Source organism: Drosophila erecta, unplaced genomic scaffold (assembly GCF_003286155.1).
Source record: "Drosophila erecta strain 14021-0224.00,06,07 unplaced genomic scaffold, DereRS2 tig00000021-arrow-pilon, whole genome shotgun sequence".
Lineage (NCBI taxonomy): Eukaryota > Metazoa > Arthropoda > Insecta > Diptera > Drosophilidae > Drosophila > Drosophila erecta.
Window position 1 is genome coordinate 310,542 of NW_020825198.1, and position 15,195 is coordinate 325,736.

Here is a 15,195-nt window from a genome sequence, read left to right on the forward strand (position 1 = left end):
TATTTTGCTCAAATGTACATTGTTTTTAAACGAATTGCAAATTTATGAAAATATTAAATTTTATTAAATAAATGCAACTTCTTTTCCAAACAATGGATTAAACATGAATTTTTAGGATAATATATTTGTATCTACATCCGAATTGGTTGAAGTTCTCTATGTAATCAAGTTAATTTGGTACCAATAAAAAAGGGTATGAAATAGTAATTTTACTGAATGATATACAAATGCACTTATCGGCTAACTACCTTAAATATACCTTAACGTACTTACATCAAACCTATCTTAGCACTAACTAAACGTCCTCTCCAAAATCCAAGTCCGCCTCCGACTCCTGCACCAGCACCATCTGCTCCAGTCGGTCTATGCGCCTCAGCATTTCCTCCTTTTCCCGCTGAAAGGAGTCTGCTCGCCGCCGCAGTTCTTCGTTCTGACGCCGCAGCTCGTGGAGCTGACGACAGATCTCAGAGGAAGTGAGCAGCGGCATCACGTTCGGAGACTTCGTTGACGCCTGCTTCGGCGCATTGATGATTGCCTTGCTTGGTGCCGCCCCGTTGTTTACTATACATTGCCCGGATCCTGCCGAGAGTGAAGGTCGCAGCTGTATTGTCTGGACGGTGCCCACTTGTCCCCTAAGCGAACTGCCGGACGCAGGATGGTTTGAAGGCAGTGAAGATGGGACCGCGGATTCGTTTAGGCTGTGCGACTCTTCTAGCAAAGTGGGCTCCAAAGGTCTTTGCAGGGAAGGGAGCTTTAGCTAAATGTAGGGGAATAGAGAGCAGCATTAAAGTTGTTTCTTTGTAATTTGTTCTGGCCTAAAAAATCCCATAAGCAGGTAAGTTGACTTACCTGTCGAGCCTGCAACTGGCGCATGTTGACTAGCTTTGTGCCATCGGGAAGCTGCCGCACCATTCCAGAGCTGCTGAGAGTCGTAAAGTCAAGATCTATAATATTTCTGCAAAGTATGTTAAACCAACGTACCTTGCCAACGATGCAGGTATTTTCTGTAGGGACTTTTGCTGATTGTCCGATCCGTAGAGTTTCTTAAAATCAGTCAACGAGATTATGCGTATATTCTGCCCTCAAATATTTATCATTATAGGAGTTAGCGAAACAAAACAATCAAAAGTATACCTTGTTCTTGGCAACCCCCGCCGGCGAAGAAAGATCCTTCTGCTTTATGACATTCATGCGAATCTTGGGATGAGGGTTATTAACATTTGTGCGGAGAGCTACGACCGAGGGCCGACCATTTCCATTCATGGATTGCTTGCCGCTGACGCCCGATTTGGTTTCGTGTAGCAGCATGCGTCCACCTTCCGAGAGGACAAGTTGGCGGCCATTCTGCAACGCAGTGTTCAGCATTTCCTTCGAGGCCTCGTCATCGTTGTCCTGCACCATGTCTGCGATTCCGTGTGTCTTTAGCATATTAAGCGCAGTGTTCCGCAGCACGTTTGCATCTGAATGGGAAAATGAGTGTTCCCTGGATATCATCGAATGGAGTAACTTACGGCCTCGCAGTTTTTCCAGGACATCCATTCGTTCTTCAACCGACATTTCTCGGTCGTCAATATTTTTATTTGTTGCCGGCTCGTCCATTATAGAGCTAACAGCTTCACTGGTTTCCTTCTGCAAATCAATAGGAAATAAATTATCATTGATTTTGTGGCATCAGCAGTCCAAAGATGAGAATTTAAGTTATGGGTGGTAATTTTTCGTTCTGCGAATCAATAGGGAATAACCTATCATTCACAATTCAGGATTGCAGGTCAAAACTGGGAATGTTAGAAATTATTTATGACAACCGAATACAAGTTGTCGGAAGTACATACTCTGGTCTTATGTGTTTGTTGCTGAAGTTTAATAAGCGCAGCGTGGTAAATAAGGGACAGCCAAACAAAACGTAAGTAAAACCTCATATTAAGTAACAAATATCGGACTTCAGCAGAATCCTGCCACCGTACTCACCTCCGATTCCTCGTTAAACTTTTTACTGGCTTGCGCCTGCCGTGCCGCTTCCAGCTCCGCCAGCACATCAGCTTGTTCCGTGTACACGGCAAGTCCGATCGGCGTCTTACCGAATTTGGAAACCAAGGCGACATCTGCATGGCACTTGAGTAGCAGGCGCACAATTCCCTTGTGTCTTTTCTCAACCGCCCAGTGCAGCGGGGTCATGCGAAGCTGAAATGGAAATGTGGGCAGTTGTTGATAAAACAGCTTTCGTATATTCTTACCATGTCGCGGGAGTTGACACTGCACTTTAGAGCTAGCAGCAAACTGACTACTCGCTCGTGGCCGTAGTAGCAGGCTAGGTGCAGCGGCGTTCGGTCCACCTTGGTCTTTGCGTCCATGTTGATTCCGCCCTGCAGAAGGATTTCGCAAATCTCCAGCTGATTGTTCATGGCGGCAAAGTGAAGTGCCGACATACCGAGCCAGTCGGAAGCGAAGGGCGCTCCATGCGCTAGTGCCGCCTTGACCCCCGCCACATCGCTGTCTCTGGCGCACTGGAGCAGCTGTTTGCCCAGGTCCACACATGTGGCCGGCCCCAGCAGGTTCCCCTTCTTTTGCTGGACATCCCCTTCGGTGCGCTATGAAGGAGTCGTTAGCTAGGTTAGCTTCGCTTAAAAGCAGGGTTACCGCGAATCTTACGATCTCGTAGTGCATCAGGTTGGAGTTTTCCATGGGGTAGACATGGCCATCCGCTCGGAGAGTAGCAACAACTTTGCTGGCGCCGTGACTGTGCATTTTAGCAGACGAACACTTTCAGCGACGGGTGAAGGACTATAATTGGCATTACTGCAATAAGTTTATTGAGCAAAAGCTAAGAATGCCTGTTAATTATGAATGTTTACGTTTTTAGATCTCCACTGTGTGACCAGACTAAGAAAGGGCGTTAAACTCACCTATCGGTTGAAATTGTTGTGGCGTGGTTTTCGTCATTGTATTCGTTTCACCAATTGTTTATAATTAATTAATTGTTAATTATGTTAAGATTTCCACTAGAAATGTCAATAATCAGAGCAAGATCCTTTAAGGCATTTACAAAATAACTCTGCAGAGGAGAAAGTAAATGAAACTGAATTTATTGGTATATACCAAAAGGGAGGAATAGGTATCGATAATTTCTACCTTTAGATTGTGTCCGAACCAAGCAAGGGTCACAATTTATATTTATCGAATTTACAGTTGGCGGTTACGAAGCTTGCGGCGCGCTATGGGCAAAGTAAAATTAATCTTGTGGCACGGTAAAATAGTAAATGTGCAGCGGTCTAATTGAATTCAGTGATGCACGTGCAGAAAGCACCCACGTAAGTGGAGTATGGCTACAAGAAAAGAAAACACTTTTTGTTCAGTTTTTCGGGGTTTCCTACTTTTTTACCTTGGCTATGTGTGTGAAGTGCAAGTGTGTGTGCGTGCTACGCATAAAATTCCCAGTGAATATTAGGGAAATATGAAAAAAAAGGAAGCGAAAAAGCACAAATAATAAAAAATATGTGATGGAAAACAAACGTAGATATTCCGTACAAGCAATGGTAAGTACATGTTTGTAGCCAGCTGCTTTTATCCTTTATATTCTTCTGTTGGCGTTTTTTGCTTTCCTTTTTCTGCCATTTATATATGTAGTCGGCAAGTTTGTGGTAGTGATCGTTTGTTTGCTCTTCATACTCCCACCCACAAATTTTCGAAAATCAAACGAATTCCTTTGAAAATATAAAGTATTGGCGAATAAAATATAATATATAAGGGCTGCCAAACGATAAAAACAATTTTTAAAGGGTGGGCAAACAATTTTGTTTGAAAATACATATTTCATTTTGAGATAATATGTCCTTTTTCTCTATTGATTAAGCCCATTTGGGCGCGCCGGCTAACTATAGTCTAGTTAGCTTTATCAATTTAACAAAATTTTAACAATAACAAAACAATCACAGATAACAAATAATTTATGATAAGGGTCAGCTTCTGCTGGCTCTAGTCAAATGAGATAGGGAAATGAGATCCCTCGGTTTAAGCTATTTTAAGCCAAAAATTGAAATTTTGACTCAAATTTAGTTCGCATTACGGCTAATTTTGTGATTCGTGGCACCAGGCGATCATAATCTGTAGCACAAGGATGTTGGAAATATTTATATATTTGATCGTTGGGTCACCTCCGACAGTTTCTGTTCGCCTGGTACTGCAAAACGAAAAATTCTGATTTGCCACCCTATTTTTAGCCAAAAATTTAAATTTTGACCCTAATTTAGTTCGAATTACGGCAAATTTTGTTATTCGTGGCACCAGGCGATCATAATCTGTAGCACAAGGATGTTGGATACATCTGATCGTTGGGTCACCTCCGACAGTTTCTGTTCGCCTGGTACTGCCAATCGGAAAAATTCTGATTTGCCACCCTATTTTTAGTCAAAAGTTGAAATTTTGACCCAAATTTAGTTTGAATTGCGGCAAATTTTGTGATCCGTGGCACCAGGCGATCATAATCTGTAGACAAGGATGCTGGAAATATCTATATATTTGATCGTTGGGTCGCCTCCGACAGTTTCTGTTCGCCTGGTATTGCAAAACGGAAAAACTCTCATTTGCCACCCTATTTTAAGCCAAAAATTGAAATTTTGACTCAAATTTAGTACGAATTACGGCAAATTTCCAGATCTGTGGCACCAGGCGATCATAATCTGTAGCACAAGGATGTTGGATACATCTGATCGTTGGGTCACCTCCGACAGTTTCTGTTCGCCTGGTACTGCCAATCGGAAAAAACTCTCATTTGCCACCCTATTTTTAGCCAAAAATTTAAATTTTGACCCTAATTTAGTTCGAATTACGGCAAATTTTGTGATTCGTGGCACCAGGCGATCATAATCTGTAGACAAGGATGCTGGAAATATTTATATATTTGATCGTTGGGTCACCTCCGACAGTTTCTGTTCGCCTGGTACTGCAAAACGGAAAAATTCTGATTTGCCACCCTATTTTTAGCCAAAAGTTGAAATTTTGACCCAAATTTAGTTTGAATTGCGGCAAATTTTGTGATCCGTGGCACCAGGCGATCATAATCTGTAGACAAGGATGCTGGAAATATCTATATATTTGATCGTTTGGTCGCCTCCGACAGTTTCTGTTCGCCTGGTATTGCAAAACGGAAAAACTCTCATTTGCCACCCTATTTTAAGCCAAAAATTGAAATTTTGACTCAAATTTAGTTCGAATTACGGCAAAATCTGATCGTTGGGTCACCTCCGACAGTTTCTGTTCGCCTGGTACTGCCAATCGGAAAAACTCTCATTTGCCACCCTATTTTTAGCCAAAAATTTAAATTTTGACCCTAATTTAGTTCGAATTACGGCAAATTTTGTGATTCGTGGCACCAGGCGATCATAATCTGTAGACAAGGATGCTGGAAATATTTATATATTTGATCGTTGGGTCACCTCCAACAGTTTCTGTTCGCCTGGTACTGCAAAACGGAAAAATTCTGATTTGCCACCCTATTTTTAGCAAAAGTTGAAATTTTTACCCAAATTTTGTTCGAATAACGCAAATTTTCAGATTTGTGGCACCAGGCGATCATAATCTGTAGCACATGGATGTTCGATACATCTGATCGTTGGGTCACCTCCGACAGTTTCAGTTCGCCTGGTACTGCAAAACGGAAAAACTATCATTTGCCACCCTATTTTTAGCCAAAATTGAAATTTTGACTCAAATTTAGTTCGAATTACGGCAAATTTCCAGATCTGTGGCACCAGGCGATCATAATCTGTAGCACAAGGATGTTGGATACATCTGATCGTTGGGTCACCTCCGACAGTTTCTGTTCGCCTGGTACTGCCAATCGGAAAAAACTCTCATTTGCCACCCTATTTTTAGCCAAAAATTTAAATTTTGACCCTAATTTAGTTTGAATTGCGGCAAATTTTGTGATCCGTGGCACCAGGCGATCATAATCTGTAGACAAGGATGCTGGAAATATCTATATATTTGATCGTTTGGTCGCCTCCGACAGTTTCTGTTCGCCTGGTATTGCAAAACGGAAAAACTCTCATCTGCCACCCTATTTTAAGCCAAAAATTGAAATTTTGACTGAAATTTAGTTCGAATTACGGCAAAATCTGATCGTTGGGTCACCTCCGACAGTTTCTGTTCGCCTGGTACTGCCAATCGGAAAAACTCTCATTTGCCACCCTATTTTTAGCCAAAAATTTAAATTTTGACCCTAATTTAGTTCGAATTACGACAAATTTTGTGATTCGTGGCACCAGGCGATCATAATCTGTAGACAAGGATGCTGGAAATATTTATATATTTGATCGTTGGGTCACCTCCAACAGTTTCTGTTCGCCTGGTACTGCAAAACGGAAAAATTCTGATTTGCCACCCTATTTTTAGCAAAAGTTGAAATTTTTACCCAAATTTTGTTCGAATAACGCAAATTTTCAGATTTGTGGCACCAGGCGATCATAATCTGTAGCACAAGGATGTTGGATACATCTGATCGTTGGGTCACCTCCGACAGTTTCTGTTCGCCTGGTACTGCAAAACGGAAAAACTATCATTTGCCACCCTATTTTTAGCCAAAATTGAAATTTTGACTCAAATTTAGTTCGAATTACGGCAAATTTCCAGATCTGTGGCACCAGGCGATCATAATCTGTAGCACAAGGATGTTGGATACATCTGATCGTTGGGTCACCTCCGACAGTTTCTGTTCGCCTGGTACTGCCAATCGGAAAAACTCTCACTTGCCACCCTATTTTTAGCCAAAAATTTAAATTTTGACCCTAATTTAGTTCGAATTACGGCAAATTTTGAGATTCGTGGCACCAGGCGATCATAATCTGTAGACAAGGATGCTGGAAATATTTATATATTTGATCGTTGGGTCACCTCCAACAGTTTCTGTTCGCCTGGTACTGCGAAACGGAAAGACTCTTATTTACCACCCTATTTTTAGCCAAAAATTGAAATTTTGACCCTAATTTAGTTCGAATTACGACAAATTTTGTGATTCGTGGCACCAGGCGATCATAATCTGTAGACAAGGATGCTGGAAATATTTATATATTTGATCGTTGGGTCACCTCCGACAGTTTCTGTTCGCCTGGTACTGCGAAACAGAAAAACTCTCATTTGCCACCCTATTTTAAGCCAAAAATTTAAATTTTGACTCAAATTTAGTTCGAATTACGGCAAATTTCCAGATCTGTGGCACCAGGCGATCATAATCTGTAGCACATGGATGTTCGATACATCTGATCGTTGGGTCACCTCCGACAGTTTCAGTTCGCCTGGTACTGCAAAACGGAAAAACTCTCATTTGCCACCCTATTTTTAGCCAAAAATTGAAATTTTGACCCTAATTTAGTTTGAATTGCGGCAAATTTTGTGATCCGTGGCACCAGGCGATCATAATCTGTAGACAAGGATGCTGGAAATATCTATATATTTGATCGTTTGGTCGCCTCCGACAGTTTCTGTTCGCCTGGTATTGCAAAACGGAAAAACTCTCATTTGCCACCCTATTTTAAGCCAAAAATTGAAATTTTGACTCAAATTTAGTTCGAATTACGGCAAATTTCCAGATCTGTGGCACCAGGCGATCATAATCTTGTCTGTAGACAAGGATGCTGGAAATATTTATATATTTGATCGTTGGGTCACCTCCGACAGTTTCTGTTCGCCTGGTACTGCGAAACAGAAAAACTCTCATTTGCCACCCTATTTTAAGCCAAAAATTGAAATTTTGACTCAAATTTAGTTCGAATTACGGCAAATTTCCAGATCTGTGGCACCAGGCGATCATAATCTGTAGCACAAGGATGTTGGATACATCTGATCGTTGGGTCACCTCCGACAGTTTCTGTTCGCCTGGTACTGCCAATCGGAAAAAACTCTCATTTGCCACCCTATTTTTAGCCAAAAATTTAAATTTTGACCCTAATTTAGTTTGAATTGCGGCAAATTTTGTGATCCGTGGCACCAGGCGATCATAATCTGTAGACAAGGATGCTGGAAATATCTATATATTTGATCGTTTGGTCGCCTCCGACAGTTTCTGTTCGCCTGGTATTGCAAAACGGAAAAACTCTCATTTGCCACCCTATTTTAAGCCAAAAATTGAAATTTTGACTCAAATTTAGTTTGAATTGCGGCAAATTTTGTGATCCGTGGCACCAGGCGATCATAATCTGTAGACAAGGATGCTGGAAATATCTATATATTTGATCGTTGGGTCACCTCCGACAGTTTCTGTTCGCCTGGTATTGCCAATCGGAAAAACTCTCATTTGCCACCCTATTTTTAGCCAAAAATTTAAATTTTGACCCTAATTTAGTTCGAATTACGGCAAATTTTGTGATTCGTGGCACCAGGCGATCATAATCTGTAGACAAGGATGCTGGAATTTTAGCCAAAAATTGAAATTTTGACCCAAAGTTTCTGATGCAATTCTCTAAAAGTTTGCATTCAAATTTAGAAATTTATTTTTTGTAAATTTGTTTTGCCATTTTCTTCATGTAATAAAGTTGTACAAATTCAAAAAAATTAAAAAATGTCCTAAGGCTGAATTTCTAAACCCCATAACTCAACTTATCTTTATCGGATTTTGAAGTGGCATACCTCTAAATGTTTCTGGTGCAATTATCTAAAAGTCTGCATTCAAATTTAGAAATTTATTTTTTTTCAATATTTTTGTCATTTTCCTGATGTTATGATGTTGTACAAATTCAAAAGTGCCCCAAGGCTGAAGTTCTAAAGTCCATAACTCAACTTATATTAATCGGATTTTAAAGTGGCATACCTCTAAATGTTTCTGGAGCAATTCTCTAACAATCTGCATTCAAATTTGGAAATTTATTTTTTTTCAATATTTTTGTCATTTTCCTGATGTTATGATGTTGTACAAATTCAAAATAATTAAACAGGGTCTCAAGACTGAAGTTCCAAAGTCCATAACTCAACTAATCTTAATCAGATTTTGAAGTGGCATACCTCTAAATGTTTCTGGAGCAATTCTCTAAAAATCTGCATTCAAATTTGGAAATTTATTTTTTTTTCAATATTTTTGTCATTTTTCTGATGTTATGATGTTGTACAAATTCAAAATAATTAAACAGGGTCCCAAGACTGAAGTTCCAAAGTCCATAACTCAACTTATATTAATCGGATTTTAAAGTGGCATACCTCTAAATGTTTCTGGAGCAATTCTCTAAAAATCTGCATTCAAATTTGGAAATTTATTTTTTTTTAATATATATGTAATTTTTCTGATGTTATGATGTTGTACAAATTCAAAAGTGCCCCAAGGCCTAAGTTCTAAAGTCCATAACTCAACTTATATTAATCGGATTTTAAAGTGGCATACCTCTAAATGTTTCTGGAGCAATTCTCTAAAAATCTGCATTCAAATTTGGAAATTTATTTTTTTTCAATATTTATGTCATTTTTCTGATGTACAAATTCAAAAGTGCCCCAAGACTGAAGTTCGAAAGTCCATAACTCAACTTATATTAAGTGGATTTTAAAGTGGCATACCTCTAAATGTTTCTGGAGCAATTCTCTAAAAATCTGCATTCAAATTTGGAAATTTATTTTTTTTTAATATTTATGTCATTTTTCTGATGTACAAATTCAAAAGTGCCCCAAGACTGACGTTCCAAAGTCCATAACTCAACTTATATTAATCGGATTTGGAAGTGGCATACCTCTAAATGTTTCTGCAGCAATTCTCTAAAACTCTGCATTCAAATTTGGAAATTGATTTTTTTTCAATATTTTTGTCATTTTCCTGATGTTATGATGTTGTACAAATTCAAAAGTGCCCCGAGGCTGAAGTTCTAAAGTCCATAACTCAACTTATATTATTCGGATTTTAAAGTGGCATACCTCTAAATGTTTCTGGAGCAATTCTCTAAAAATCTGCATTCAAATTTGGAAATTTATTTTTTTTCAATATTTTTGTCATTTTTCTGATGTTATGATGTTGTACAAATTCAAAAGTGCCCCAAGGCTGAAGTTCTAAAGTCCATAACTCAACTTATATTAATCGGATTTTAAAGTGGCATACCTCTAAATGTTTCTGGAGCAATTCTCTAAAAATCTGCATTCAAATTTGGAAATTTATTTTTTTTTAATATTTATGTCATTTTTCTGATGTTATGATGTTGTACAAATTCAAAAGTGCCCCAAGACTGATGTTCCAAAGTCCATAACTCAACTAATCTTAATCGGATTTGGAAGTGGCATACCTCTAAATGTTTCTGCAGCAATTCTCTAAAACTCTGCATTCAAATTTGGAAATTGATTTTTTTTCAATATTTTTGTCATTTTCCTGATGTTATGATGTTGTACAAATTCAAAAGTGCCCCGAGGCTGAAGTTCTAAAGTCCATAACTCAACTTATATTAATCGGATTTTAAAGTGGCATACCTCTAAATGTTTCTGGAGCAATTCTCTAAAAATCTGCATTCAAATTTGGAAATTTATTTTTTTTCAATATTTTTGTCATTTTTCTGATGTTATGATGTTGTACAAATTCAAAAGTGCCCCAAGGCTGAAGTTCTAAAGTCCATAACTCAACTTATATTAATCGGATTTTAAAGTGGAATACCTCTAAATGTATCTGGAGCAATTCTCTAAAAATCTGCATTCAAATTTGGAAATTTATTTTTTTTCAATATTTTTGTCATTTTCCTGATGTTATGATGTTGTACAAATTCAAAAGTGCCCCAAGGCTGAAGTTCTAAAGTCCATAACTCAACTTATATTAATCGGATTTTAAAGTGGCATACCTCTAAATGTTTCTGGAGCAATTCTCTAAAAATCTGCATTCAAATTTGGAAATTTATTTTTTTTCAATATTTTTGTCATTTTTCTGATGTTATGATGTTGTACAAATTCAAAAGTGCCCCAAGGCTGAAGTTCTAAAGTCCATAACTCAACTTATATTAATCGGATTTTAAAGTGGCATACCTCTAAATGTTTCTGGAGCAATTCTCTAAAAATCTGCATTCAAATTTGGAAATTGATTTTTTTTCAATATTTTTGTCATTTTCCTGATGTTATGATGTTGTACAAATTCAAAAGTGCCCCAAGGCTGAAGTTCTAAAGTCCATAACTCAACTTATATTAATCGGATTTTAAAGTGGCATACCTCTAAATGTTTCTGGAGCAATTCTCTAAAAATCTGCATTCAAATTTGGAAATTTATTTTTTTTTAATATATATGTCATTTTTCTGATGTTATGATGTTGTACAAATTCAAAAGTGCCCCAAGGCTGAAGTTCTAAAGTCCATAACTCAACTTATATTAATCGGATTTTAAAGTGGCATACCTCTAAATGTTTCTGGAGCAATTCTCTAAAAATCTGCATTCAAATTTGGAAATTTATTTTTTTTCAATATTTATGTCATTTTTCTGATGTACAAATTCAAAAGTGCCCCAAGACTGAAGTTCCAAAGTCCATAACTCAACTTATATTAAGCGGATTTTAAAGTGGCATACCTCTAAATGTTTCTGGAGCAATTCTCTAAAAATCTGCATTCAAATTTGGAAATTTATTTTTTTTTATTATTTATGTCATTTTTCTGATGTACAAATTCAAAAGTGCCCCAAGACTGAAGTTCGAAAGTCCATAACTCAACTTATATTAAGCGGATTTTAAAGTGGCATACCTCTAAATGTTTCTGGAGCAATTCTCTAAAAATCTGCATTCAAATTTGGAAATTTATTTTTTTTTAATATTTATGTCATTTTTCTGATGTACAAATTCAAAAGTGCCCCAAGACTGAAGTTCCAAAGTCCATAACTCAACTTATATTAATCGGATTTGGAAGTGGCATACCTCTAAATGTTTCTGCAGCAATTCTCTAAAACTCTGCATTCAAATTTGGAAATTGATTTTTTTTCAATATTTTTGTCATTTTCCTGATGTTATGATGTTGTACAAATTCAAAAGTGCCCCGAGGCTGAAGTTCTAAAGTCCATAACTCAACTTATATTATTCGGATTTTAAAGTGGCATACCTCTAAATGTTTCTGGAGCAATTCTCTAAAAATCTGCATTCAAATTTGGAAATTTATTTTTTTTCAATATTTTTGTCATTTTTCTGATGTTATGATGTTGTACAAATTCAAAATTGCCCCAAGGCTGAAGTTCTAAAGTCCATAACTCAACTTATATTAATCGGATTTTAAAGTGGCATACCTCCAAATGTTTCTGGAGCAATTCTCTAAAAATCTGCATTCAAATTTGGAAATTAATTTTTTTTAATATTTTTGTCATTTTCCTGAAGTTATGATGTTGTACAAATTCAAAAGTGCCCCGAGGCTGAAGTTCTAAAGTCCATAACTCAACTTATATTAATCGGATTTTAAAGTGGCATACCTCTAAATGTTTCTGGAGCAATTCTCTAAAAATCTGCATTCAAATTTGGAAATTTATTTTTTTTTAATATTTTTGTAATTTTTCTGATGTTATGATGGTGTACAAATTCAAAAGTGCCCCAAGGCTGAAGTTCTAAAGTCCATAACTCAACTTATATTAATCGGATTTTAAAGTGGCATACCTCTAAATGTTTCTGGATCAATTCTCTAAAAATCTGCATTCAAATTTGGAAATTTATTTTTTTTCAATATTTTTGTCATTTTTCTGATGTTATGATGTACAAATTCAAAAGTGCCCCAAGGCTGAAGTTCTAAAGTCCATAACTCAACTTATATTAATCGGATTTTAAAGTGGCATACCTCTAAATGTTTCTGGAGCAATTCTCTAAAAATCTGCATTCAAATTTGGAAATTGATTTTTTTTCAATATTTTTGTCATTTTCCTGATGTTATGATGTTGTACAAATTCAAAAGTGCCCCAAGGCTGAAGTTCTAAAGTCCATAACTCAACTTATATTAATCGGATTTTAAAGTGGCATACCTCTAAATGTTTCTGGAGCAATTCTCTAAAAATCTGCATTCAAATTTGGAAATTTATTTTTTTTTAATATTTATGTCATTTTTCTGATGTTATGATGTTGTACAAATTCAAAAGTGTCCCAAGGCTGAAGTTCTAAAGTCCATAACTCAACTTATATTAATCGGATTTTAAAGTGGCATACCTCTAAATGTTTCTGGAGCAATTCTCTTAAAATCTGCATTCAAATTTGGAAATTTATTTTTTTTCAATATTTTTGTCATTTTCCTGATGTTATGATGTTGTACATATTCAAAAGTGCCCCGAGGCTGAAGTTCTAAAGTCCATAACTCAACTTATATTAATCGGATTTGGAAGTGGCATACCTCTAAATGTTTCTGCAGCAATTCTCTAAAAATCTGCATTCAAATTTGGAAATTAATTTTTTTTAATATTTTTGTCATTTTCCTGGTGTTATGATGTTGTACAAATTCAAAAGTGCCCCGAGGCTGAAGTTCTAAAGTCCATAACTCAACTTATATTAATCGGATTTTAAAGTGGCATACCTCTAAATGTTTCTGGAGCAATTCTCTAAAAATCTGCATTCAAATTTGGAAATTTATTTTTTTTTAATATTTATGTCATTTTTCTGATGTTATGATGTTGTACAAATTCAAAAGTGTCCCAAGGCTGAAGTTCTAAAGTCCATAACTCAACTTATATTAATCGGATTTTAAAGTGGCATACCTCTAAATGTTTCTGGAGCAATTCTCTTAAAATCTGCATTCAAATTTGGAAATTTATTTTTTTTCAATATTTTTGTCATTTTCCTGATGTTATGATGTTGTACATATTCAAAAGTGCCCCGAGGCTGAAGTTCTAAAGTCCATAACTCAACTTATATTAATCGGATTTTAAAGTGGCATACCTCTAAATGTTTCTGGAGCAATTCTCTAAAAATCTGCATTCAAATTTGGAAATTTATTTTTTTTTAATATTTTTGTCATTTTCCTGATGTTATGATGTTGTACAAATTCAAAAGTGCCCCAAGGCTGAAGTTCTAAAGTCCATAACTCAACTTATATTAATCGGATTTTAAAGTGGCATACCTCTAAATGTTTCTGGAGCAATTCTCTAAAAATCTGTATTCAAATTTGGAAATTTATTTTTTTTCAATATTTTTGTCATTTTTCTGATGTTATGATGTACAAATTCAAAAGTGCCCCAAGGCTGAAGTTCTAAAGTCCATAACTCAACTTATATTAATCGGATTTTAAAGTGGCATACCTCTAAATGTTTCTGGAGCAATTCTCTTAAGATCTGCATTCAAATTTGGAAATTTATTTTTTTTTCAATATTTTTGTCATTTTCCTGATGTTATGATGTTGTACAAATTCAAAAGTGCCCCGAGGCTGAAGTTCTAAAGTCCATAACTCAACTTATATTAATCGGATTTTAAAGTGGCATACCTCTAAATGTTTCTGGAGCAATTCTCTAAAAATCTGCATTCAAATTTGGAAATTTATTTTTTTTCAATATTTTTGTCATTTTCCTGATGTTATGATGTTGTACAAATTCAAAAGTGCCCCAAGGCTGAAGTTCTAAAGTCCATAACTCAACTTATATTAATCGGATTTTAAAGTGGCATACCTCTAAATGTTTCTGGAGCAATTCTCTAAAAATCTGCATTCAAATTTGGAAATTTATTTTTTTTTAATATTTATGTCATTTTTCTGATGTTATGATGTTGTACAAATTCAAAAGTGCCCCAAGGCTGAAGTTCTAAAGTCCATAACTCAACTTATATTAATCGGATTTTAAAGTGGCATACCTCTAAATGTTTCTAGAGCAATTCTCTAAAAATCTGCATTCAAATTTGGAAATTTATTTTTTTTTAATATTTTTGTCATTTTCCTGATGTTATGATGTTGTACAAATTCAAAAGTGCCCCAAGGCTGAAGTTCTAAAGTCCATAACTCAACTTATATTAATCGGATTTTAAAGTGGCATACCTCTAAATGTTTTTGGAGCAATTCTCTAAAAATCTGCATTCAAATTTGGAAATTTATTTTTTTTCAATATTTTTGTCATTTTTCTGATGTTATGATGTACAAATTCAAAAGTGCCCCAAGGCTGAAGTTCTAAAGTCCATAACTCAACTTATATTAATCGGATTTTAAAGTGGCATACCTCTAAATGTTTCTGGAGCAATTCTCTTAAGATCTGCATTCAAATTTGGAAATTTATTTTTTTTTCAATATTTTTGTCATTTTCCTGATGTTATGATGTTGTAC

At 36.1% G+C, this 15,195-nt stretch overlaps 1 protein-coding gene across 8 annotated transcripts; it reads right to left on the reverse strand.

Annotated features, from left to right (window-relative positions):
* Nucleotides 1-51: 51 nt before the first annotated feature.
* On the reverse strand, nucleotides 52-2,905 carry LOC6545425 (GA-binding protein subunit beta-1). Of its 8 annotated transcripts, none has more exons than XM_026977646.1 (9): nucleotides 2,650-2,904; nucleotides 2,235-2,588; nucleotides 1,969-2,181; nucleotides 1,833-1,853; nucleotides 1,512-1,629; nucleotides 1,135-1,460; nucleotides 982-1,076; nucleotides 850-919; nucleotides 52-757 (listed from the first exon to the last, which is right to left on the reverse strand). In XM_026977646.1, the coding sequence occupies exons 1-9, from the start codon at nucleotides 2,743-2,745 to the stop codon at nucleotides 296-298; spliced, it is 1,755 nt and encodes a 584-aa protein (XP_026833447.1). In that variant the 5' UTR covers nucleotides 2,746-2,904; the 3' UTR covers nucleotides 52-295. The 8 variants fall into 8 exon arrangements, with proteins under 8 accessions (XP_026833447.1, XP_015013582.1, XP_026833441.1 ...); XM_026977640.1 differs by having other exon boundaries at nucleotides 70-757; nucleotides 850-922; nucleotides 1,135-1,629; nucleotides 2,650-2,796; nucleotides 2,853-2,905; XM_026977645.1 differs by having other exon boundaries at nucleotides 70-757; nucleotides 850-922.
* Nucleotides 2,906-15,195: the final 12,290 nt, after the last annotated feature.